Here is a 25,690-nt window from a genome sequence, read left to right as displayed (position 1 = left end):
GCATTTCGCTTGGGAGATCATCTCTGCCCGGTGCCTTTCCTGGTCTCAGGCTCTGGATTGCCCTCAGTACTTCCTCAACAGATGGCACCTCAGCCAGCCACTCACAGGGGGTGACTTCTTCCAATATTTGAGGCACCGCAGCCTCAGCAGGGTCATCCCCACTTTGTCCCACGATGTTTTCCAGGCCGCGGGATTTCCCCTCCCCCAGTACCTCATAAATGCTCAGCAAATCTGCAAACCTGTTCCTGGGGGTCGGAGATTGGATCACCATTCTTTCCCCTAATGATGGAAATAGGTGTGGCGCTGCAGGTTACTTTTTTGATGGAATTAAAGATCAATTTTTTATCGGAGGCCATTGAGGCAGACTCCATTTCCTCAGCAACCTGCGACCACCAACCATCCTTGTAGCACCTCACGGCTCTCTGAACTTCTGTGCAAAGCCTGCGGTAAGCCTCCTCATTCTCTGACGTGGGGTGCAGTAGACGATGAGAATGGGCCTGTCGTTTTTTCTCAGCCATTCTGAACACCTCCTCTATCAGCCAGAGTCTCTGAGGAGGTCTGGACCGTGTACCCAAAGCAGCCATTGCAGCTGCATGAGCTCATTTCCCCTCGACATCAGGAGGAGTGGGGGACGATGCCAACCCCAGCCGCAAGCGATGATGAAATTTTCGCTTACAACTTTCATCAGCTAGCTGAGACCATGCCACTATGGGTTTGAATAGGGTCCTGGGTGTACACCCACCACCGGAGTGGAAGAATGGCATGCACATCTTACAGATGACAAGTCGATGGTCAGTGGGCAGATCAGCTACACGGTAGGTCCTGGTGTCAAGGACATGGGCCGCATCCGCTGTTCCGTCAAACTGTAGTCCAGCTTGGATCCGGCTTGCATCCATGATGTTGTGTGGATAAGCCGATGCCAGAAGAGCGTGTTGGTAATTACAAGCCCATGGGCTGCACCAAAATTATTCAGCCTCCTACCGTTGTTATTGAGCTGATCTGGCCCATGTCTTCCAATCACTCCAGACCAGGTGCTAGCATCACGAGCAACTCGGGCATTGAAGTCACCCAACAAGATGACTCTATCCCGAGGGGCCACTTTAGCCAGCACCTGTGACAGGAGGTCATAGAAGGCATCTGACTCATCGACCTTGCCTGCATCCCTCCATGGATGTTCGTCTTCGGTGGGGGCACAAGTAACCACGACCACCACTCCTCGCCTCTGGTTGATGGGAAGGCGAGCCCAAAGTAGCCTGGGGCTTACAGCTTCCCACACCTCACCGCCACGCTCCCACGCCCCTTTCATTCTTTTGTTCAAAAGAGTAGAGGATTGTCCACCCCTCATGGTGGCAGGAGCCAGAGCCGGTCCACCGGACCTCCTGAATACCACAGAGATACAGGCGGTACAGGTCCAGCTCCTGACAGAGGACTGAAAGAAAAAAAAAATCCCAACCTCCTCGTGGTGCTGGATGGCAACGTTATGGTGGGTAGTGCCGTGGGGGGAGGGCCACAACAGCAGCCAAATGGGGGCTCTGGACATACAACACATACATACACAAGTGTGTATGTTATTAACGGGGAGCGGTGGTGTCGCGGTTCGTGCGCTGCGCTACGAACCCAACCACCTGAATTAAATTCCCGCTGACGGCCTCAAACGAGTGTACCGAGTGCGGCATTTAGTAAACATCGCCACTCGGGAAACAAAAGAGGCCGGGCGTGGTGCTGGCCACCCACCCATCTCGTGTGCTGTGCCGGCCTTCATAATAAGTGCTACTCGCTAACAGCACTTGCCCCCAAAAGTCTGTTGTGCCTACATAGGGGGACCTTGTTGTGGAGAAGTGGATAATAATTTAATCAAGGGACTCCGGTACAGGTTATAGACTGTACTGCCACCTAGAGGCGGCCAGCTTCTGACAGAGGGCATTTACTACTCTGCCACAGTTCTACGTGATATGATGTGGAAGGATTCATTGGGAAAGTGGAACACGTGTTATTACACATGTTTTACTCGAATATCATTGCAATTGTTTAGTGTCGAAAATCGAATGTTGCTTCAACAGGTTTAAGTTATTTATTTTATTGCATGTATCGGATTATATTTTTGCTGATCTCAAGCAGCATAAACCATCACGTGAACTCTTGTCTTCCTCGCAGCGTCTTTTGGCTGCTAGCCATTAAACAATGACGGTCACTGCATCGCACGCTTTCTGATGCGCTTCTGGGGCCGTCTGGAACGCTCTTCCTTCCGATATTAGGAAGCTACTGAAGCTGTGCACTTTTAAATGTAGATTGAAAACTAATTTCTTTAAAACTACTTTTGTGTTTAGTTTGTTGTCCCCCCCGCCCGCACCTCCGATGAGTATGGTTGGCTATGTACGGTGCAAAATAAGTTCAACATACATACGTATGCAGGGCCAGGAGCAGGAGTAAACTGGAACATTGAGTAGTGCTCTATTGTTACACGTGCAGATGCACACACGTCAGGACATTTACACACTCGGTCGTTTTTTCTTCTATACACGTATAGAGTACTTGCCTCAAAGGCAAACACGTAACATTAGTGTTGCACATTTAATGCTCATCAATAATTCACCACAGGCGTACTCCCTCTTTTATGCAAGGTTTAAGCACAGCATCATAGGTGTAATTTGTATGAACAGCAACAATGCGAACGGACAGTTAAACGATACAATACTACAGTAGTGCTTTAGGTGATACAAAAAAACTGTCCACGGATGGTTTCCTGTGAGCATTCGGCAGCAAACTCAAAGGGAATGGCAGAATTGCACAGCCACAAAATGAGACCCACCCCATCGTTAATTTTCCGTGCTAAAACAGAAAGATTCATACAATACAAACTACCTTGTTTTAAAATAAGGTACAGATTACTGAACAGTTGTACTTTTAGAAGAGCACAGTGCTTCAATTGCAGTTGTGTATCTCACAGCATCCATGTAACATCCTTGAAAGGAAGGTTGGAAATTACACACGCACATGTACGCACACATGAACGCTTACTCATCACACTCGTACCACCAGACTATATCACATTTAAACCAAGCGAAAAACACACGTGTGTTTACGGCTCAGGCAACCGCATATGCATAAAGACGCAAATTTATTAATACACGTAAACTTATACACATGATTAGATATCTAAATACACAAAAACACAAAATAGAAGCACTCCACGTGTAAATTCACACGCGTTAAACCTCTGTAAAAAGACACGTGCAAACCAAACGTGTTGGATCTCATTGACGTGTTGGCAGAAACAGCAATACATATTTAAAAACTGTATTTAAAAAAAAATATTTTCCGGTCAAACATTGCCAGAAACTGCTTTTCTACCAACGCATGAATGAGGACATTGGTTTCTTGCAGGCATACGGATGCTTCTGCTGGGGTAATGCCACGATTGGCCACTCACCAAGGCTGGCGTCATGCTGAGAGTCCATCCTAACTGGCACTGCCACTAACGGTTGCTCCTGGTGTTGGTAAATGCTGCACAGGGAGGGCACTTTGAGCTTACGCTGCTCAATACCACTTCTTATGACCCAATGAGTGCAGAATCTTTCACGCTGCTTTAGCCAGTGCCTCCCAGACCACAACACGCCACTCAAGCAGCCCTCCAGCCAATACGCGGTGCAAACCCTTTGGCAAGTGGGCGGGCTCCAGGCAGCCGTGTTGTTGGCACGTCATACAGAACTGGCTCTGCTACCACCTGTGGGAATGCCAGGCACCTGAGAACATCACAAACAGATACACCTGGACTCTGTTGGCTAAGGACAAGTAACCTTTGCTTGCGTACCCTTTGTAATATGCGATCTCTACAAATGAAACCAAACTCCACTGTGGATGCCAAACGGTATTGTTGTACTTTGATCGGCAGCTGATCGTGTTCACCCCACAAATGAGCTTCAGTAGGGACACCCTGTTGAGGGAAGTAGAATCAGTCATCAGCTTGTGATTAGAGTGGAGAAGTATTAGCTACAGATTACTGGTGATGTCAGTTATCCCACACAGCTTGCACAATAAATGGATACACGTTATCCACTCATTATACATTTGCTTTATTATAATCAAACTCAACACTCACGCTAATGATAACCGATACGAGTAATGTTAAAATACATGAACAGGAAATTCTAAAAAATATATTTAAGCTTAATTCTACTTGAGGAGAGGAGTACCGTCACTACTTGTCCATTCTGCCACTTTTTGTGAAATGACAGCTGTTTTTAGGAGAAAAAATTACCACATTATGAAATGTGCAAATCATGGACCATTCAACACTTCAACGAAATAATTGCACCATTATTCATTAGGCAATTATGCAATGGCCCAAAATGAGTGGGGTCAGAACAGAGTTAGGGGCTGTCCATAAATGACGTCACGCGATTTTGGACGATGTTTGACCACCCACCCCCCCTAGTCAGACCCCCCCCCCCCAAATATGACGTCACAAAGCTCTCCCCCCCCCCCCCCCCAAAAATAAAACATGCTTCAAATCGCTTTAAACTATTGTCATTGTAGTGCGAATTTAATGTGGCGCTGCACTCTGATGTTGTAGGAGAAAACGTTTATTTAAAAAATTATATTTAATTAAGTAGAACGTGTTGTCTATATTCATTTAAAGTTGCGAATTTTGATATAACGTCACATTTCTCAACCCCCCCCCCCCCCTTCGTCACACATCGTCAAAAATGTCTGACCCCCCCCCCCAGGTGCATGACGTCATTTATTGACGGCCCCTTATGGTGGGGTCTCGTAAGAGCAAACCCCTTCGCCAATGGTTGAGCCTTTCGTCTGTCACACGGAATGCCTTGGGAGTGTTGCTGATGCGAGGAACACAGAGGGGCCATCCAGCCCATTCCATCACAATTCATGTGGAAGTTTGGCGCCCATCATCACCATAATCATCATCATCCTCAGCATCGCTATCATCATCTTCTTCAACATCATTGTTTTAAGTAGCACCAAGCATCTTTGGCTTTACACCATTAAACTCCCCCCTTGGTGGTAGGGAGGGGCCAACACAGACGCGCATGAGCGTGCGTGTGTGCCTGTGCGTGCGTGAGAATCGGTTTGTCAGCAGGATGAGCATTCAAGGGTATGCGACAGCGCGAAACTACATATTTTACACGAATTGGGCCAAATGCATCCAAGGGGACATGGTGATTATGTTTGCTTTGTGTACTGGACCATAATGAGTTGTGCTCAGCTGCGGTGAGATACTGAACAGCGATGACGGCTGGGTGGGAAGGGTTTGCAGGAACGCACTGACTCATGTCCAGCAGTCCCTCACTTCCGACCCTCAACCCAAGGGGTGGTTGCAGAACACATGGCAGACACGCCTCCAATGCTATTATATTTTAACCTTATGGCGGTACCCCGGGGTGCCATAGGACCCCGGCTCTCGCATAATGTCCATGATACAGTCATTTTTAGTCTGTCGATGGTCGGCGATGCGGCAGTCGACTCATCTCGACGAGCTGTACACGATGCATCACTACGGTGTGTACTGCGAGCGTTCAGAGTTTCAGCGCAATCGTCCTCGCTGCGTTTCGACATCGCGGAGTAGCACTGATTTCGGATTGATTGGTACCCCAGTTGCAGAGTTAAGTACACCCCTGGAATAAAATAGTGTCCCAAAAATAAAGTATTTAATTGCCTCGGCCATTCTGTGTTATTTGGTACCCCGGGGTACCGCCATAAGGATAATTTGTTTATTTCACTGTCATCCATTTCAAGGTTTACGTTTATTCTGTTTAACCAGGCAGTGAGAACCCAAAACGCAAGGATAGTCGCATTTGCAAGAGTGACCTGGGGCATGTCTGCCAGTAAGGGGGTGATGATTGCCAAGTATAATCCCAATTTAGTTATTTGGCAGGTAATTTTTTTTTTTGGCAAAAAATTGGACCCTGACGTCAGCTCACAATGACCCTACCTCTTGTAAATGACGTGAGGGAATATTTAATACCCACTGTGCAGCAGATGGTGCGGAGAATTATTACGGTTATTACGTTGATGGTAATAATCAGGGGCAGCTGCTGGATTTAAACCGTGAACCCCTGCAACAAGCGGTGAACACGCTGCCGCTGGGCCATGCCACTGCTTCAGCATTAACATCAATGAGGATGAGATAAAGATCTAACGTTGTTCATATCTTCATAGCCCATCGCATCACTCCTGACAAAGCACAGACACACATGGATTGAGCTGGATTCTGAACAAATTGACGATGACATTAATTCGATGTACACTAATAGAAGTTTGACTTAGAACATCCCATTATGTGAATAGTGTAAATAGTCCCTTGATAGGTACACATCTTGAAAATATGCACTCTTTCCTGTCATGGTTGCTAACACAGAAAACCTAACCAAACACTGGGGTTGTGTGTGAAAGTTGTTGAAGCATGGTGGGTGACCATAGCGAGATTCGTCGCACATGTCACCACGTTTGTGAGTGCCGGCTTAATATCGCAACAGTTGATGGACTCTGTGATGTTAACTCACACGGGCATCCTTGCATCCGAAGCCAGTGGGTATATGCTAATACACAGTACTGAGATGGGAGGTGTCAGAGTAGGGCTGTTGTGAAAGGCCAGTTAAACGAATCATAAACCAGGGGCCTGGGCCAAAGGGCCTATAGTAGAACATTCAAGCTCAATGATTCAATGTTACCAATTTAGGCTGAGGTGGCATCATCAACAACCGTGACACAATTATATCTCTGTCTCAATGTATCTGTGTATCTGCCTCAGTATCTGTTTCTGTGTCTGGCTGTGTCCGTCTCTGAGTCGCCGTGTCTCTGTGTGCGTTTGTCTTTATAATACAGCACAGAGTGCCACTGCATTGCTCCATCAGCAGCATTGTCACCATAACCGTTACCGCCAACAGCGATTGCATCTTTGTCATCACCATCAGTGGTAGTATCATCAAAATCGGCATCATAATCAGCAGCAGTATCGTTATCAAAATCATCATCATCACATCAACAGCAGCAGCATCATCACTATCATCAGCACCAACATCATAATTATCCGAAATGACTTATAGGGAAATTAGCAGATGATGGAGGATATTTGGAAGATCATATATGCGGTAAATTGGATAATAGGAGTCGAAGGCCATCGGGTCACAGATGAGAGATCTCTAAATTTAACCAAAATCGGCAGCATCATTAATATTGACATCAAAATCATCGTTGGTGTCACAGTCATGGGTCATCGCGCCCTCTCTGGGCGTGTGCAGGTGTCTGGCCGCTATTGAGGAATAGTACCTGGGCAGCAGTAGTTGCCTGACATCTGCCATTTCTTTTTACTTTGATTAATCAGTTACCAAAAAAAAACATTGGAATTGCTTTTTCACATATTAAAAACATTAATTGCGGACTCACGTGTGTATTGACATAGCGGTGTTATTCATGCAAACCCACAATTTAGATTTGAAGTTTTCGTGACCGCAGGGATCCATACTCTTTGGATCTTTCGGTAAAGTCATTACTTTATACCTACGTGACTTTACTGAAAGAACCAAAGTGTATAAACCCACAATTGCCGAGGAACCACAGATAAGCTGGACGGCAACCAGGCGTCGAGCCGGCTCCAATAATTGGCCAAGCTCTGCAGTCCTCTATATATATTACGATGTTTTCAGTCAATGAGTCTTTCTACATGTGGAAGGAAACCGGAGCACCCACAGGAAACCCACGTTTGTGAAGGGGCAATACTATCCCGTAGAGAAGGGACAGATGATATTTGTCCAGACTTTGCTGTAGTACCCCCTTCTCCTAGCAAGCAAGGGTATGGGCACCTCGACGCTTACAAAAAAAGGAGTTTTGCAACATTTGTGCAATCCACCAACCCTAGTCTCCACAGTGCTAAATTACAGGCATGGGCAACTACTGCCGAACCTAATATAGTTACATTACATTGAAACAAATATGTTTCTTCATACTTTATGTATTGCATAATATTTACTTATGCATTTATTAAGTAAAGGTAATGATTTATCAATCATAGCTCAATAAAACATAGACTATTGCTACATTCCTCTTTCTCCCTGCAATAGCTACAACCCCATCTGCACAACAGCTGTACGCCTCCTTCCCATACTTCAATACTACCCCTCTTCCCTTCCCACCTCTCAAGTAATTCCGGAACTCTTCGACAATCCCTCCGTATTTCTCTTGAGCCCTCATTATACCCCCGCCCCAGCATGAGAACTGCTCTCAATACCAGCACCCCGAAAGTCTCCTCTCTTACTCGACTCGTTTTCGGGCGCGACCCGCAGAGTTACCAACGCTAACGTCGTGTTTTAACGCACCTTGAGGGAGCAGCGCCCCGGCGGCTTGCAGGTATCGCGTTAGGAAGGGGTTTTGCGCCATCGTCGCTTCATTCATTGCGCCGAAGAGAATTTCAGGTGGCGTCGAGGGGGGGGGTGAGTGGAGATCATCCACTGACGGCTCGTTATAGACTCAAGAAGACGCGGGGAGCGAGTGCACTTATTACAGTTTTAACAGCTCACTTAATGCCTGTAATGAGATTAAGCAGCACATGGGGTGGGCGCGAGGGCGGAGCTGTGGCTTTGACGCTGGGCTCAAAGGAGGATGTTAGAACTGGCGGTGCGCACAGCCCAGACTCCTATGCGCGGAACGAAAAAACACTTGGCGAGAGCCACGAGATTCACGCCACCCCCCCCCCCCGTTCCATCCCTGAACATCACTTCCATTACCGGTGAATCTGAGAAGACTATGCGTGAGGTGCTCTAAGAGGTAATCATAATTTGCAGTTGAATCTCGGTGATTTGTGAATACATGTCAGCCTTTTAACACAAAACAAGTTCACGGTTAAATTTATACAAATATGGCCATTACAACCCCGGGGAGATTCCACACCACTTCCTCGTCAAGTTCAATCAATGTAATTCTAAGTCAAATTACAGAACAGTCTCCAAACAAGCAACGTAGAGAGCAGAGTCCAGAAGTGCATGCTATTAAAGGCAGCAAGCTTTAATCCAAACGGCTTGGTAGGCTAAAGAAAGCTGTTCTTACGCAAATAAGTTTAAACCATGTTGGCAATCTCTTAAGCGGTGAATAAAACGGCTGTGGCCTCATTCACTGTAATTAAAACACAGATATCTATGTTGAATTTCTTTCGCACTGTGCATAGCCAACCATGCTAATCGGAGGTGTGGGGGGAAGGACAACAACCTCAACACACAAAAAAACAGATCTAAAGAAATGCGTTTTCGATATAAATGTAAAAGTGCATAGCTCCAGAGGCATCCTATTATCAGAAGGAAGAGCGTTCCAGACGACCGCAGAAGCGCATCTGAAAAAGCGTGCAATGCAGTGACCGTCCTTGTTCAACGGCTAGCCAAATCCGCTGCTGCGAGGATGACTGGAGGTCACTCACTACACCGGCGATGATTCGACCACCCTCTTGCAATGCAATTAAATGTCACGATTCGGATATACTGTCATGAATTTGAGAATCAATGACATTTATGTGACTTGTAACACCTATTTACTGACTGCAGGGGTCACGTGGGCTCGTTGCATATAACATTAACACAAATATAAAATGAGCTATTCTGTCATGCACAACTTCACACATCTATCGGGAGTCAAATCATCGATTTGAATTCATGATGTATCTCTACGTCCCTACCATACACCCGTGTCGAACACTTGCAACAGCACAGCACTTGAAAAAGATAAACACAAACGGTACCTGTTTGACATTGTACTATCCAGCAAAGCTGAGCCACACAAACCTGACCATTTTAAAGTACTGTAATACGATGATTTTAAAATTGCAGAAACTCAATTACACATAACAAAGGAGCTGCTTTTAATCCACGAGAAGCAGTCTGAAATATATTCCGAATACATCTTCCAATTCCCAATTTTAAATTGACAAAAGGTGAAATGCAACCAACAGTTATAGTCAGATACTCAAAACTACAACATTCCTGTTTAGCGTGCATCTACTGTAACGCAGCTTGCATAATGGAGCAGTAAATTACAAAAGCCCTGCAGAACAAGTCCTGGCGAAAACATCCTAGCCAGACCACTAAATTACCCAGGACATGCGCGCACACATAGACACTCATATACGCCCTCCAAAATTACCCGATGTAATATTCATGTTTGCTCCTGGCAGCATCAATAGTGAGACAAGGAAACCAGCTGCATAGCTGACGTCATAAGTCTCAGTGCCATTACCTCTTCAGAGAAAACACATCCCTCCGGCTCAACGCAAGTCATCCCCTGTATGTCACCTTTCCAGTTCAGATGGAATCTAAACCTTCACACAATAAGCAGAAGAGATGAGCACTCTACCTCTCTGCCCTCTCTATGTGGCCATTGCCCAAAACGTCACCTATGAAATATATTACTGGTTAAACGTTTTCCTTTTAAGGGTAGGGTTGTTGGTGAATGCGTTGGGTTTTTTCGTTATTTGTGCTTGTGCACCACTGCCAACGCAGTACCACCAAATAATTTGTTTAATGTTGAAGATGACCACGGGGTACATGTGATTGAGCATTAGGTAGACGGAAATATAAGCAGCTATAGCCACGTGTGCAACAGGAAGGGTTTACTGCGCCTGTCAAAGAGCCTTACATGTTTTACATGCGATTGCTAAAAATACCAGTCCTCCGCAGTCGATCATCTCTGCATGCTACTCCCTCCCCATCGTTACTATCTTGTGCATGTACAGCCCTTTTTTCAATCCATTTCTGGATGAGGAGCTCCCCACACACCGTGAAGGTCGTGGGAGTTATTTGACCATACTTTACCACACTGCTAAGTATGGGTTGATGAACAAAGAGAGCATAATGTGGGGGGCATAATACAGTACAACAATGTCCATGATATAGGCCCAAGGACACTATCTTCAGAAAATACAAATAAACTGCTGTATATTTTGTGTGCCGGTTGTTCTATGAAACGTGCTGTTACCTGAATACAGTATTAACTCGAACAAAATGCAAGCGCAGGCATACACCACAGCGGTTGTGACCCGGCACAGCGGTGGCTCATTTGCCGCTTGTTGCACAGGTTCGCGGTTCAAACCCGACAGACCGCCCTGATTAATACTTGCGGGCGCTTTAACTGTGAGATACACGCCGTCTGCTTCACAGTGGACATTAAATATCCCATTACGTAATTAGAAAGACATAGGTCGTTGTGTGCTGGCATCATGTTACAATTTTGCCGGATTCGTAAAATTACCCCCAAATTATTAAATTGGGATTACATACTGCAATCATTGCCCCCTACCGTAAAAGTAGCACAGACTATGCCTGTGAAATATAGCGCCTTCATCATAGACATGTGATAGAAGAATAGCGTGAATACCAAATGTCCTAAATTATTATTACATACATCTACACACAACACACACACGTGCCATGGATTACAGGATCTGCGAAATATCCGCCACCCCCCCGCTCCCCCCCTGTCAACGTGGATTATTGGATTTCTGCTGTACTTAAAATAACAACTAAAAGCAACATCGTCCCCTACTGGCAGACTAATGGCCACTTGCAGGCGTGTGCTGAGGCAAATTTGTACCGCACGGGGACAGGCTGCACAGTGCACACTACATACCCCACGACTGCTCCCCACAAAGCCTGATGTCCTTATTACCTTACCAAGCGGCCTGAAGCTTTTCCTCCCATCCCCGTGCATTTGTTACGGACAGCGCTATTCTTGGTCTGCTGCTCCTAGGATAATAATCAGCAATGTCTGTTTCACTAGTATTGCATTTCCTTAATCCTTCCCAGAAATTTCACACATCCTATCTGCCATGAATCTTAGCAACCTTAGCACCTCTTTCACTTGACAGTGATGCACCAATTTCTACTTGAACCACAGGTCCACTGAAGCCACTATGTTTACGACTACTGCCGTGCAAAGCCGTTCAGTTATGAGCGACCCTACGCACCACTGAGGTTTCACTACCAATTCAGTAACATGCCAATTAAAGTAGGGTTTAGTCTGATCTCACACTTAGTGACTTAATGGATCAAGACAAATACTTTTTTGTAGGTACCTTGTAAAATAAACATTTACTCATATTGACACACCACAAACAGATCCTTCATTCCACAGTGGATTGATATGTTAGAAAGACTAATTATTTTAAAATACATCTTATTGTACGGCGCTCTTTGAAGCCCGTTTTTGTTGGGTCTGCTGCACCTTATAAAAACGTGAATAATAAATAAAGGTCTGTAAATTTATTATAATATTTATTGTTGTTATACTGGTAGGAACCTCCTGGTTACACCAGCCCACAGGGGATTATTGTGTCCGTCCGTCCGTCGTGCATCCAAAAATGGGAGAGGTGGGGCTGGGTGGGGAGGGGCTGGGTGGGGAGGGGCTGGGTGTGGAGGGGAGGGTGGGGAGGGGCTGCGTGGAGAGGGTGGGGCTGGGTCGGGCTGGGTGGGGAGGGGCTGGGTGGGGAGGGTGGGGAGGGGCTGGGTGGGGAGGGTGGGGCTGGGTGGGGGGTGGGAGGGGTGGGGCTGGGTGGGGAGGGGCTGGTCACCCCGTGGTGCCCTTATAAAACTCAACGTTTAACCTACTCACGCAGGCTTGTGCCCGCCCTCACAGTCGGACATATTTGCGGAATACACCACGCCGCCGTTTACCCTGGCCATTGACCGGGCAACCCAACGTTCCTACCAGCTCCCTCCGCAGCAGGAATGTGTTAAATGGCACTGCACATGCCTGCAGTACAGGTCCATGGTGATGGGGAGCCCTGATAGGGGAGGTCCCGTCCCACTGCGCGGACGCCTCTTAGCCGGAGACTGCTTGTGCACAAGTGGACCCACCGCCAGTGGGCATTGCGGGCAGTGTGCGCCACGTGGGGCACAATGGCCCCTTTGGAACGCACTGATGCGAGCTAAGCTCAGCAAGCTCAAAAATTACCCTACATTTCTTCTACGCAACATTCAATTAGAACGACTTCTATAGCTTTTTACCTCCGATTAGCACAGTTGGCTACGTACGGTGCGAAAGAAGTTAAACATACATACATTTACAGAGCTGCGTAAAATTATATTAGATTTGATTTATTTCGGCAGGAAGGGCCCAATAAGCTGGTCGGCTCTATTTTGTGGGCGTCCTGCAATGGTACACATGTTCCTACTCGATACAAGATCTTAGTTGCAATCATGGTTACATCGATCGTGATACAAACAGCAAGTATCGGAACATGCCTCACACATTACAGGAATAGGGAACCGGTCGAAAACATAACAAAAACATGACTGCATTATTTCACGGAAAAAAACTAAGCAAAAATATAGATCTAAATATTCCACCAATACAAGACCTCTCATGTACAAGTATGTACGAGTGGGGTTTAGAGATAGAAAGCAGTTCTCCGGAGATCTGAAAAGATTAAGGTCAGGGTTACCTTAAAGGTCGTAAGTTGCAGCGGTTGTGAGCGATGCCGTCTGCGTCGTGTTGCACGCGCCAGGCGAATGATGCGGCACCAGGCACGCTCTGTTGACAATAACAAACACAAAAGTTGACTAACTTTAGATTTGAAGTTTTCGTGACTGCAAGGATCCATACTCTTTGGTTCTTTCGGTAAAGTCACGTAGTTCGGTGGGACAACCACAGTAAGAAACACAAATAACTGTTACAGTAATTTAATAATTGTTACAGTAATTTTTTTTCTTACTGTGGTTGTTCCACCTGATGACGGAAGCTTGTGTTGCTTTCGAAACGTCGTGATTTAATTTAGTTATTTCTATTTTTGATTATATTCTTAATTTTATTTTTATTTATTTTTTCACCTACGTGACTTTACCGAAAGAACCAAAGAGTATGTTTGACTCACGTTATTGAGTTTTTACATTACATTTCAGTTCCCCTCTGTCCTACATCTACTGAGAGAGAAAAGAAACGCATGAGATGAGGTGACCACGTTTGCACGGGGCTACGTTCATAGTTCTGCTTGTTTGTCCAGGAAAGCCTCACAGTCTGCAACGTTTTTTGCCGTAGGGGGTGGTGTTGCTTTTTTGGAATCCTAATTGAGTAATTTGCAGATAATTGTTGAGCACTTGAATGTTTGGCAAGCACCAGTTACATTTTTTTTCTATGGGAGGAAACTGGCGAACCGCGAAGAATTCCACGCAGGATAGGGGGAGGAAATACAAACTCCACATAGAAAAAGCACCTGAATCAGGAATTGAGCTCAGGCAGTTCTTGCTCTGAAGCACAAGTGTTACCACTGCACCATCCTGGCACCCAGTCGTATACTGTACGCTAATTGGGCTATATAAAGTACACTAATTGCAACAAAAAGATCCCATACATCCAGAGGAAGCGTTAGAGGTAAGCGGCACAGGTGGCTTCCTGGGGTGGAAAATACAGGAGGGCGGAGGGGCGCAAAAAGTGCAATTCAAGGGTGGACCCCCCCTCAACAGCTGTCGGGCGGCAGGGGAGGAAAACGTTGGGGGGGGAACTTCTGTGAATTCTTCCTTGGGCACGAGTAAAGGTAGCTAGCGCCAGCACTGTGTGCATCTAGCACACGACGTAGGACAGACGTCACTGGTGATGCTTCAATGGTTTGCTTCAGCCGTGTGGAAACTTCTCGCCGTCACCATGGGACTTGTTGCCCTTGCCATCGAGTTAACATGGTGTGAATACAGTGACCCTCAAAGACAGTGGTTCTTCACCTTTACTGCAGCCTGCACCTCTTTGGTTCTCAGAAACGGCATGTCGCACCCCCAGGTTAAGAACCACTGCTCTAAGATAAGGACGTTTCGACATTCTGGTGTGCGTTGCCTCATTCAACATCGTGTGCACATCGGGCTCCTGTCAATCCACTGCTTAGACGAGGCCTCCCCACGCCATGCAGGTCATGGGGGTTATTTGACCATACTCCACCATGCTGGTGAGTGCAGGTTGTTCAAGGTGGGGAGTATAGATTTGGGAGCATGGGAATTGTACAACAGTGAATTTTGTTGCACCGCCCTCTGCTTCCCGTCACGGAGCGACACGGTGGCTCCAGTTTGTCCACCACAGTGGAGGGTGAGGACTGCTCAACACAAGTCTCTCCGGCACAAACGACAACATCAGGCCAACTATGGCTATACCATACTGATGAACCTTAACATGCATACAACTGCTTTCCAGTAGCTTTGTTGTCTTGCTGCCTAAATAGTTGTCAAAATCTCAGGGCTCTTAAATGTGATATTCTAGACTTGCAACACACGCGGTTTTTATTTTACTTTGAAGAGAGAGGACGACCCAGAGGCGCGAGGAACCACAGATAAGTGGGAAGGCAGCAGCCAGGCAGTGAGCCAGTGCCAAAAACTGCCCAAGCTTCGTGGTCCTCCGTATATGTTGATGTTTATACGTTCAGCCAATAGGCATCACAATTCCGGTTTCATAACATGTGTAATAATAGTGATGCTATCTTGACAAGCAAACATGCTGAGATTCCTGCTGCAATGTTTTGCTGATGAAGACACCGTTTTGCATATACAGTACAGTGCATGATTAAGTTGACAAACTGTTTAATGCGCTGTTACAACAAAGAGTTTTAAAATAAAAAAGTATTTCCACTTTTTGTTATATATTACAGTTTTTCGAGTTATGACCAAAGTACATATGAACAGAAAATAATTTTGGAAGAGATTTTGGAATGTATAAAGAGTCCAAATACTAACTGACAAAACATCAAGCGTTGCAATTTAAATAATAATTTGGAAAAATATATAGTTCGTCACTGACTGTCAGCACATCAAAACCAAGGCAACTGCTTGATATACACAACAGATCAATTATACTGAATGAAAACCAGTTCCAGCAAATATAATTTATCAGGATATTCAAATATTAAAATGAGCTTGCAGGCCTTCCAAGTGCATGTGAAAAAACACATTTCTGTGGAGGGAGCTGGTAGGAACGTTGGGTTGCTCAGTCAATGGCCAGGGTCAAGGGCGGCGTGGTGTATTCCGCAAATATGGCCGACTGTGAGGGCGGGCACAAGCCAGCGTGAGTAGGTTAAACGTTGAGTTTTATAAGAGCACCACGGGGTGACCAGCCCCTCCCCACCCAGCCCCGCCCTTCCCACCCCCCACCCAGCCCGACCCTCCCCACCCAGCCCCTCCCCACCCTCCCCTCCCCACCCTCCCCACCCAGCTCCTCAAGACCCTCCCCACCCAGCTCCTCCCCACCCTCCCCTCCCAGCTCCTCCCCACCCTCCCCTCTCCACCCAGTCCCACCCCTCCCATTTTTGGATGCACGACGGACGGACGGACACAATAATCCCCTGTGGGCTGGTATAACCAGGAGGTTCCTACCAGTAAAAATCCTATCTATAAATTGTTTGATGAATAGACATTTAGCACCCATTCCTTTGCTTTGTTATCATATTATACATATTTAAAGTGAGGTGGCCAGGTGGATGTTGGGTCAAGTACTATATTACAGATTAAAGCCAGGTAGAATCCGGGCAGGCAACCATCTATATATATGTAGTGACAGAGAAAGGTCACTACTGTGTCGGCCCGTACGAAGGCTGGGGGCCCCAAGGGGGTGCCTGGGGGGGTCGCGTGGTGGAGGGATCCGGACCCTCCCAGAGGTGGGGGAAGTGAGGCGTGTCCTGGGAAGGGAGGCGTGGCCTGAAGAGAGCCAGCCACGCCGGGGCGGAGCCAGCCACGCCAAACCAAATATAAGCGTGGTGTGAACGCAGAGCGAGGCTGCTGTTGTACTGTACTCCAAGGTGAAGACATCTTCGGTCGTCAAGTCCCGAGTCGTCGTCCTGGGCCAGGCAGGCCGTTGCCTGCCTGGTCCAGTCTGTGTCGTGTTCCAGAGTGTTAGTGAGTTGAGGAAGGTGGTCACCACCTCATGTAGAGTGTTATATTATTTACCGTTTAATAAATAGTGTTGCCTCCTAGTTGCGTGTGTGTGCACCTAATTTGAACCTACTACATATATAAAATCGCAAATCTGTCTGTCTGTGTGTGTGTCTGTGTGTCGCCGGACCATACGCAGTTTCATTGGACGGCGGTTGCCCCTGGCAACGGGTAGCGACGCATTCGCTGCCGGGTGGACGCCATTTTTAATTCCCGTTAAAAATATGCGCACGCATTTGTGGTATAAACTCGATATACCCAGCGTTGCCCGGGGGGAAAATACATTTAAAATCTTATGAAAACTTTCAAACATTACATACCAATGAAAAAACAACTGTGTAATTACTTTTAAAGCCGACGCGCCAAGAATCGATTCTCTGAATCGCGCAAAGAAATCGAAGGTTGTAGATTCCTTTAGATTCGGACGATTCCCGTTTACTATAAGTTGCTTAAAGTCGATATAAACTGCTACGAACGGGAAATATCCGGCGTTGACCGGGGCAAAAATGTAATGAAAAACTCCTGAAAAAATAAAAAAATAAAATAACAATGAAAATGAAACTCTATCATTCAAAATGTAAACCCCCAACATGCCAGGAATCGATTCTTTGAATCGCACAAAGGACTAATCGAAGGTTGTAAATTACTTTAGGATCGCGCTTCCTGTTTAATATAAGTTGCTTATAGAGTTGATATAAACTGCTACGAATGGGAAATATCCGGCGTTGACTGGGGCAAAAATATAATGGTGAGGGCGGTTGTGAGTGGCGATTGTGAGTGGTGATTAGTGAGTGGTGAGGGGAGGTTGAGTGGTGAGGGTGAGTGGTGAGGGTGTGATTGGTGAGGATGAGTGGTGAGGGAGAGTGGTGAGGGAGAGTGGTGAGGGTGAATGGTGAGGGTGAGTGGTGAGTGGTGAGGGTGAGTGTTGAGGGTGAGTGGTGAGTGGTGATTGGTGAGGGTGTGATTGGTGAGGATGAGTGGTGAGGGAGAGTGGTGAGGGAGAGTGGTGAGGGAGAGTGGTGAGGGAGAGTGGTGAGGGAGAGTGGTGAGGGAGAGTGGTGAGGGTGTGATTGGTGAGGATGAGTGGTGAGGGAGAGTGGTGAGGGTGAATGGTGAGGGTGAGTGGTGAGTGGTGAGGGTGAGTGTTGAGGGTGAGTGGTGAGTGGTGATTGGTGAGGGTGTGATTGGTGAGGATGAGTGGTGAGGGAGAGTGGTGAGGGAGAGTGGTGAGGGAGAGTGGTGAGGGAGAGTGGTGAGGGAGAGTGGTGAGGGTGAATGGTGAGGGTGAGTGGTGAGGGTGTGTATATATGTAAGGTTATTAAGAAATATATTTTTCACCCGGGCAACGCCGGGTACTTATGCTAGTTATAATTTAAATGGGTTCTGAAGTTTAGTTAGTTACAGTATTGTCTCGGCCTGAGCACCAATGACTGCACACCAAAAAGAGTCACTTTTAAATATTTGCTTTTACTTAATTTGATTTATTCTAGCTCTGAAAAAAAATACATTGCCAAACCATGAATACTCTTTGTGGCTCATATGAAATAGTAGGCCACCTTATGTACATAAGAAGCGATTTTAGAGGTAGTTTTGTGCCATCAACCTCTGGCATGGGGTGATACCCTGCTCACTGTTTGAGTTCCAAACGGAAATCTCTTTGTCTTTTGACGTAAAACTTATGCCACAGTTGTACAGTGAAAGAGGAAAAGTAATGACGAAAGTACAAAAAAACAGGTAATCCGGTTTATCGGCAAAGCCTTAGTAACAGGCTGGCAGTATGCACTTATACAAAATATGCTATTATCCGTAGCTCACGCCACCACTCACATATGTGTTACCAACATTGTCGCATAGAGTCTTAGCGGAGTCTCTGCACAGTAAACCGAGCGTAACAATTGATGAATTTTAAATTATATATCTGGAGTCCCATTATATTCTAAAAAAAATAAGCAATCAACTATATAGTCTACAAATATGCTGGTGTTTAACTGCAAAGTACAAGGCTGATCGAGGATGACACATTTAGAAGCTGCCATATTTTCTGCAAGAATTCTTTCCACATAGTCTCCTACTATTCATCATCCGTCCTTGAAAAAAACTACGCAGCACATTTCAAAGTTTTATATTTCCATAGCAGTGAAAAACACAGGGCTAAAAACATCTGCTAACAAACACCTCTACAGTAGGAAAATCCCGTGTGCTCTTCCAGCTGACAATGGAACATAATGTTACAAGCAGGAAATCATTCCCTTCCCAGGAATTGGCAGCAAGTAGGTCAATTCCGACTCACTAACATAACAGGGCTTCCATTTTTGTTGAAAAATATGGAAAGTTTTTGAACTACCATCGGCCCGAGATGTTCCAACATGTTACCTTTAAGTACTGTACATGTTTAAAACCCTGATGGAAGCAGAGTATTTGTTCTGCACTCGAAAACATTGAGGAAACTACGGCCAACGCAGCGTGTGTTGGAATGGTGGGTAAAGAGTTTAGGGACACAAGCAATAAAGAATGACAGGGGTCACTCTTATAGAAGGTTTTAGGTATGGGTGCTTAATAAATACCGGCCTGTCAGTCCTGTCATGTCCGTTGTTTCCATCACGTGAACTCTGGTCATCCTCGCAGCAGCGGATTTTGGCTATCCATCAAAGACAGTCACCACTTCATGCGCTTTCAAATGCGCTTCTTGACCGTCTGGAACGCTCTTCCTTCCGATATTAGGAAGCCACTGGAGATAGACTCTTTTAATCTAGAATTTAAAACTAATTTCTTTAGAACTGATTTTTGTGTTTATCGTGTTGTCTCCGATTAGCGTAAATATCTCGACAATTAATATCATACGACAAAACGAAAATGCGGCCCGTGAATTTGTATTTTTTTAACTGTACAGTGTATTGAATGAATCATGAATGGCATATACACACACAACAGAGAACATCAGCAGGCCGACAAGTTGTTCTCCCTTGGATGAAGGGCCCCACAGGACAAACAGGTGCAGAATCAGGATAGGTGAACGACACTCGAGTTGCCCTTAGGAGAACGAGAGCTGCTTGCTCTGATGAAAGGCAAATGAGTGTGGATCCAGCGCAGCGTGGCGACGAGATCGTGTGGGCACTACTGCAGTGCCATTATCTCTGGTACTGTCGTCGTTTGACTTTAGACAGAATCTGGTGAAGCGGAAGGCTGGTGTTTAGGTAGAACCCTACACCTGACAAGAGTAAACCCGTGCCTAGACTGCCATTGAGCCGGTAATTGTTGTGGAGACAACTTTTGGTACAAAATGAAAATCCAATCTTCTCTGTGGCATCTGTCGAAAAACATAGAACATGAGGCTCCCAAAAGGGTGTAAACGTTATAATACCAAAGACACAGGCAAACTCTGCTGCTATAGATTAGTTGGATATGCCAGTATAATTGGAGTCGTGTTTTTATTGGTTGCAATTAACTTTCGATTTAAAGCTTTCGTGACTGCAGAGATTCATCTTCTTGGTTCTTTCGGTAAAGTCACGTAGAAGGGAAGTAATAAAATAATAAAAATAAAACATAATGTTTTATTATGTTTTATTTTTATTATTTTATTACTTCCCTTCTACGTGACTTTACCGAAAGAACCAAGAAGATGCAATTAACTGTGCCTAATCATTGTGTATGCTGGTGAAATTTAACTACTGTACTGTATACTGACAAATACAGGGGAGACAGGTGATTGAAGGGTTCGGGAGTTGAATTTGTTGGGTGCTGTGACAATTCAACAGTGGTTGCCCTGTGGAGAAACTGGCCCTCGCTTAAGGAATACGGAATTTGCACCAATGCTAGAATGGAGAAACTGGCTCTGGCTGTCGGTTGAAGCCGGTTGCAATCACCAGTGAAACGTCGGACTCGAATTGTGGGTTTACTCTCCAACACACCGGTGTGCTGAAGTAGTAACGAATTGGCACATTTTGTTTACCTGACAAACCTTACTAATTGGCTATGTCGGATGGTGGCGGGTTTAATGACACATTTATATTCATGCGATCTAACCCAAAAAAAACCTTTATGGAGAAATATTGTCATCACAAGACATGTGGTGCTTCAAGTGGCAGCTTCTTCTCTGCGTCTGGGTGCGACACTGCCTCCCTCTGGCTGGGCACGCGAGTCGTTTCCTCCTTCACTGCCGGCCTCTATGAAACGTCTGTCCTTACCTTCACCACAATGTGAGCTCTACAAAAAGCTTATCTTTTTTCAAAGGCTACAAATATGTACATGCCCACCTTTTTGCACAGCAGCTGGCATTAAGATGCGTTATAAATCAACATTTTATTATATTTTCCATAAGCAGTTGCTGTAAAATAGCAGGCAAAAGAGTAGAAAACATGCCAATGCATACCAATCTGACAGGAATACTGTTTTGTTAGCAGCAGTTAAAGTAGCTGGATAAAACATTGCACTAATAGTGTTCTTGACAGAACTTCAGAATGTGCCCAAAATGATATTATCCAAAAACAAAGAGTCTTCACATTAATTACGGTCCTGCTTTGAAACCGAGCTCAAAGAATAAACCTGAGGCTTTATGCCGTGTTTGTTTTTCAAACATCCATGTGAGAGAAGAATAACGGTGCACGGCCCAGTAGCCAGGTGGTTCATGTGGCGGGGTGAAACGTTTAAAACTCGGGTCGCGTGGCAGGGAATGAAGCAAGGCTTGGCCCTGTAAATCTCACTGCTCACATGATCATTCGCACCACGAGTGAGCAGAAACCCAAACCGTGCCTTCTCCCATTTCCAGGCGATGTGAGGGAGAAATCTGTACAAGATTAACATCGGGGGCAACTGTGAGGAGGAGGCCTTGGCCGACACAGCTATGAGGACACTGTGGTCTTATAAATAACGAAAAGTGTCTTCACATCACCTGGCCCTACATAGTCAAGCAATTAGGGTTTAAAATAAATTTGTTCAGTTGTTAAACGTTTTATTTGTAGATATTGCATTGGCAGTGTTGCACAAGCACGAATATCAATACCACTGCCATTTATGTGCTTGGAAAGACTATTGCCAGGAATGTCAGCTATTATTAGTGACCCCTATTTTAGTCACCCTGTTTACTTAACAATTATACATAAATGAAATGCCAAAAAAGAGAAAAAAACTACGAAGAAATCCATTCATTCTAGAATAATCTACATACATTCACCTCATAATTATAATACATAATTGCATAAACACTTCACTTTTAATTGCACACCGCTACCTTCCATTATACGCAGAGCTCGCACAATAATACAGTATTCTATCTTATCAGCCGGTGCAGCTGCCTTTGCAGTCTGGCAGCGGCATCTCCTTTGCCAGGCTGCAGGACGCTCCTGGCCAACGCAGCCACTCATCGGCTAAACTGCGACATAGAGAATAATCAAAACAACCGGAAACATTAAGATAAGCCGAGGTGCCTGGGGTATGGGTGTACCTTAACACAGCCTGAACAAGTCTTGACACAGTTACGTCTGCCGTGGTGAAAAGTTAGCTTTGGTTCATTTGTCCTGGTTGACATTTTTAAGTTTTTCACGGTTAATTTGAGTGTAACTGTAATTTCAAACCAAAACAGCATTATTTGAACGTGAAAAATTCCATAACATGTATTGTTATACTTGCATATTTAGATTGGTTAAAGACCTCACGAGAAGAACCAGTTTTTTTGTACAACCATATAGATAGGGAAACACGACAACCAAACTCCTGCTGAAAAGAGAGGAAATACTGTATGCATAACTTCAGAATGGCTTAACAACCTATGACAAACAGGGCACAATATGAACATAGGAAGTAAGATCCTTTAACTTCAGCGACGAAAACAACAGTTCTGGAACGTTACAATTATTTCTGATCTCGAAGCAAAATCGCGTACTTTAACCAAAATTTACACATTTACCACTACTCCTGTGACCAGAACGACACTCTCTTCGCCTCAGTGTGTGGACGTATATCGTGTGCGTGCGTGTTGTGCCCGTGTGTACCGAACGAGCAAGACTTCGTGTCCGTATGTGCTCACCCAGTATCGCCGCTCACGCTGAGAGGCGTGCAGCCAGCAGCATAGAGCCAGCCAGAGTGGAAGTGAGTTGTGCATTCCTGACTTGCGCGGAGCTGAGAGCAGCGTGCCAGGCCAGCCTATCAGCTGCACACATATTTCTCTTACCCAACCCGAGTCTAATTCAAAAGCCACCCCCCACCCCCACTGCATCACAGCATAAAGCTTAATCAAATTTCAAACATGCACAACACACTCTATATTAAAAAAAGGTCTTTGACATCCCGTTAAAGAAGTTCAGTTTTTCAAGTACTTTTGTTCTTTTATTATTTTAAGGAATGTTTTTGCTATGGTGTAATCGCAGCCTATACAAGGCATCCTTGAAACAGCACACACAGTGTTAATGGCAAGATAACACAGGGAATGTATGTGCTGTTTTACTTTGCACATATCTAACCTATTGACTTCAGCAGACATTGAAATTCAAATGCCAGGAGTTACAAAACTTAATGAGCAATGCTGAGGCATACAATAAATAATTCAACATATGATGCTCTGGTGAGCTATGTTCTGTTTGAAGCGGATTCATTCCAGGATTTAAGTAAATTTTTAAAAGTGTAGTTGCAATCATTGAGAACTAATGAACCAGTCTTCCTTCGTGGAAAAAAAAACTGTTTCATGTCTTTTTTTTTCAGACGAATAATCAAAAAAGGGAAAACAGAGCAATTAGTCAAAAAACTGTGACAGTTAAACTGTTTTAGGGGTGCAAAACTGTTTTATTCCATAAATGTCTCATTGCCTCGGTATGCATAAATACCAAGAACAATTTTCAAGAACATTTTGTGCTAAGCGTATGTTCAAGGAAAACAAAAAACAATCATGGGTTTTTGTTGCTGTTGCCTTTTCTGGATGTGCTTGTGTGGCTTTGCCTCTCAGCCATTGATGGCCAGGATCAGGAACCAACAATGGAGACATTTGTGTGGGGAGCCTGGGGCCCATGGGGGTAGTAGAGTCCGTGGCACTGGCGCGCTGTCGTCGTCACCCCTCAACAGCTGCCCCCCAGAGATGCCCCACGACTGCTCCCCTAGCTTCACAACACTCTCACACAATCCAGAATCTTCTGGCACCTTCAATTATAGCACTTTTCTTACAGAGTTGTTGTTTACAACGCCTTTCATGGCACTAGCTTGGCACTTTACGTAACATGGCAATTGCAGTATTTTACTAAAACACCCACGATTCCAGCTGCCCTGCTGCGGGGTTGAATAAACAGCACTCCATGCTCGTGTTGAATTTCAAAAAATGGCGTCTAAAGGGTGCTGATGAACACGTTTCAAACACCTGCCTTCTGCTGTATTTTGCTTAAAACGTTGAAAAGCACACATTGAATGCAGAAGGCCTTTTTACATTCTATCATGCACTGATTAGCAAATAATACTGTAAATATGTCCAGAAAGGGATAATTTATTATTCATCATTTAAAAAAATAGTCTACGAAAGATGAATCCCTCCAATAAAATTTTTGGAGACCAAATGTGTCATTCTACATGCAATGTTTGAACAAGTTATCAGTCAAAAATGATCATTACAAATATTGTTTGGTGAAACACTACCAGGATTGCAGGAAATTTTGTTCGAGCATTGTAGGTTGTGAATTACGCGGTATATTGGTAAACAAGCATACGTTGGCAGGTCCTCCACGTGAATAGAAATTGGGCAGTGGCATCGTCGCTTGTTGCAGAGATTCAAGGTTAGAATCCAGTGGCCACCAATTATTACCGTGGGTGCAGTAACAATTGTAACACGCGTTGATGATAATGGATGAGGGAGATGATAAGGAATGACGAAGATGGATGACAAAGTCAAGAGAAGATGACGATAGATAGATAAATATAATGATGAAGACGAACAATGATGATGATGATAGACATCTCTCATCACCAATGTCATCAATGCGTGATTCCCTAGTGTTCTGTACACTGTCCAACTGGAATGATTTCCTTCTGCATCCATTTTACCAGCAATATTGCTGGTAAATTGTCAAAGATTACATTTTATGACAGACAACAGGACGAACATGGTACCGATTCACAAATTATCTCATTAGCGATGGGATCATCCGCTTCATCATGGATAAGAGTACTGTCATCCCAATATTTAAAGCTATTTGGTATGAAATAGTAGTATTTTCGTTAAAAAATGGTAGAGCAGTGGTAGTGCTGTGAACACTGTGCTATGAAGCTGCAGACCCGAGTTAAATTCTTGGCTATGGCTAACATCAGTGGAGAGTGATATCTAAACCGGTCCCGTTTGCAACCCGCACTGACCAGCGTTATGAAGTATGGTCAAACGAGCCAATAACCAATGCGGCGTATGGAGGCTTTTATCTCAAGGTAAATTGAGAAAGGGCTTTAGAGTATTTCAAGAGTAATTCACGTTTAATGACTTTCCTCTCATTGCCACTGGTACCGACATACTCCATCACTGGGATGCTGCTGGAAGGGCAACGATTTGGTAGCATCTCTTGGTATGTTATCACCTCCACAAGATGGTCGCTCTTTATATGGATATATTTGCCAGCCTCCACTACATGATCAGATTGACCAGGCCAGAATTAGTCCGGCTTGCTATTTCCAATTAATCAGCACAACCAAGTGGCACGTGCCAAGCCTCTCAATAAACAGTGGACCAAGGGTCCTCCACACCACACAAGATACAGTCGAGCCCCTTGGCAATGCCCCCCACCCTCGACTCCGACATTCTCCAAATGTCTGCTTCATGAGGTTGTACGCTACGT

General features: G+C 45.1%; 1 protein-coding gene across 9 annotated transcripts in view; it reads right to left on the bottom strand.

Moving 5' to 3' along the window:
• LOC144736511 (supervillin-like) overlaps positions 1-25,690 on the bottom strand; it is a 144,101-nt gene that overhangs the window by 93,036 nt on the left and 25,375 nt on the right. For 8 of the 9 annotated variants that reach the window (XM_078619094.1, XM_078619388.1, XM_078619467.1 and 5 more), the window contains one exon: positions 13,439-13,527. Coding sequence is in view for 1 of the 9 variants with exons in the window: in XM_078619666.1 (XP_078475792.1) it covers positions 8,334-8,409 (76 nt within the window). In the remaining 8 variants the exon portion in view is untranslated. Of the gene's footprint in view, positions 1-8,333; positions 8,643-13,438; positions 13,528-25,690 lie in introns of those variants that run through there. The other variant, XM_078619666.1, reaches the window with a different exon arrangement.

The sequence above is a fragment of the Lampetra planeri genome, chromosome 1 (assembly GCF_965212315.1).
Source record: "Lampetra planeri chromosome 1, kcLamPlan1.2.h2, whole genome shotgun sequence".
NCBI classification, from domain to species: domain Eukaryota; kingdom Metazoa; phylum Chordata; class Hyperoartia; order Petromyzontiformes; family Petromyzontidae; genus Lampetra; species Lampetra planeri.
Note: the sequence above shows the minus strand (reverse complement) of the source record. Positions and strands in the feature narration are given on the sequence as shown.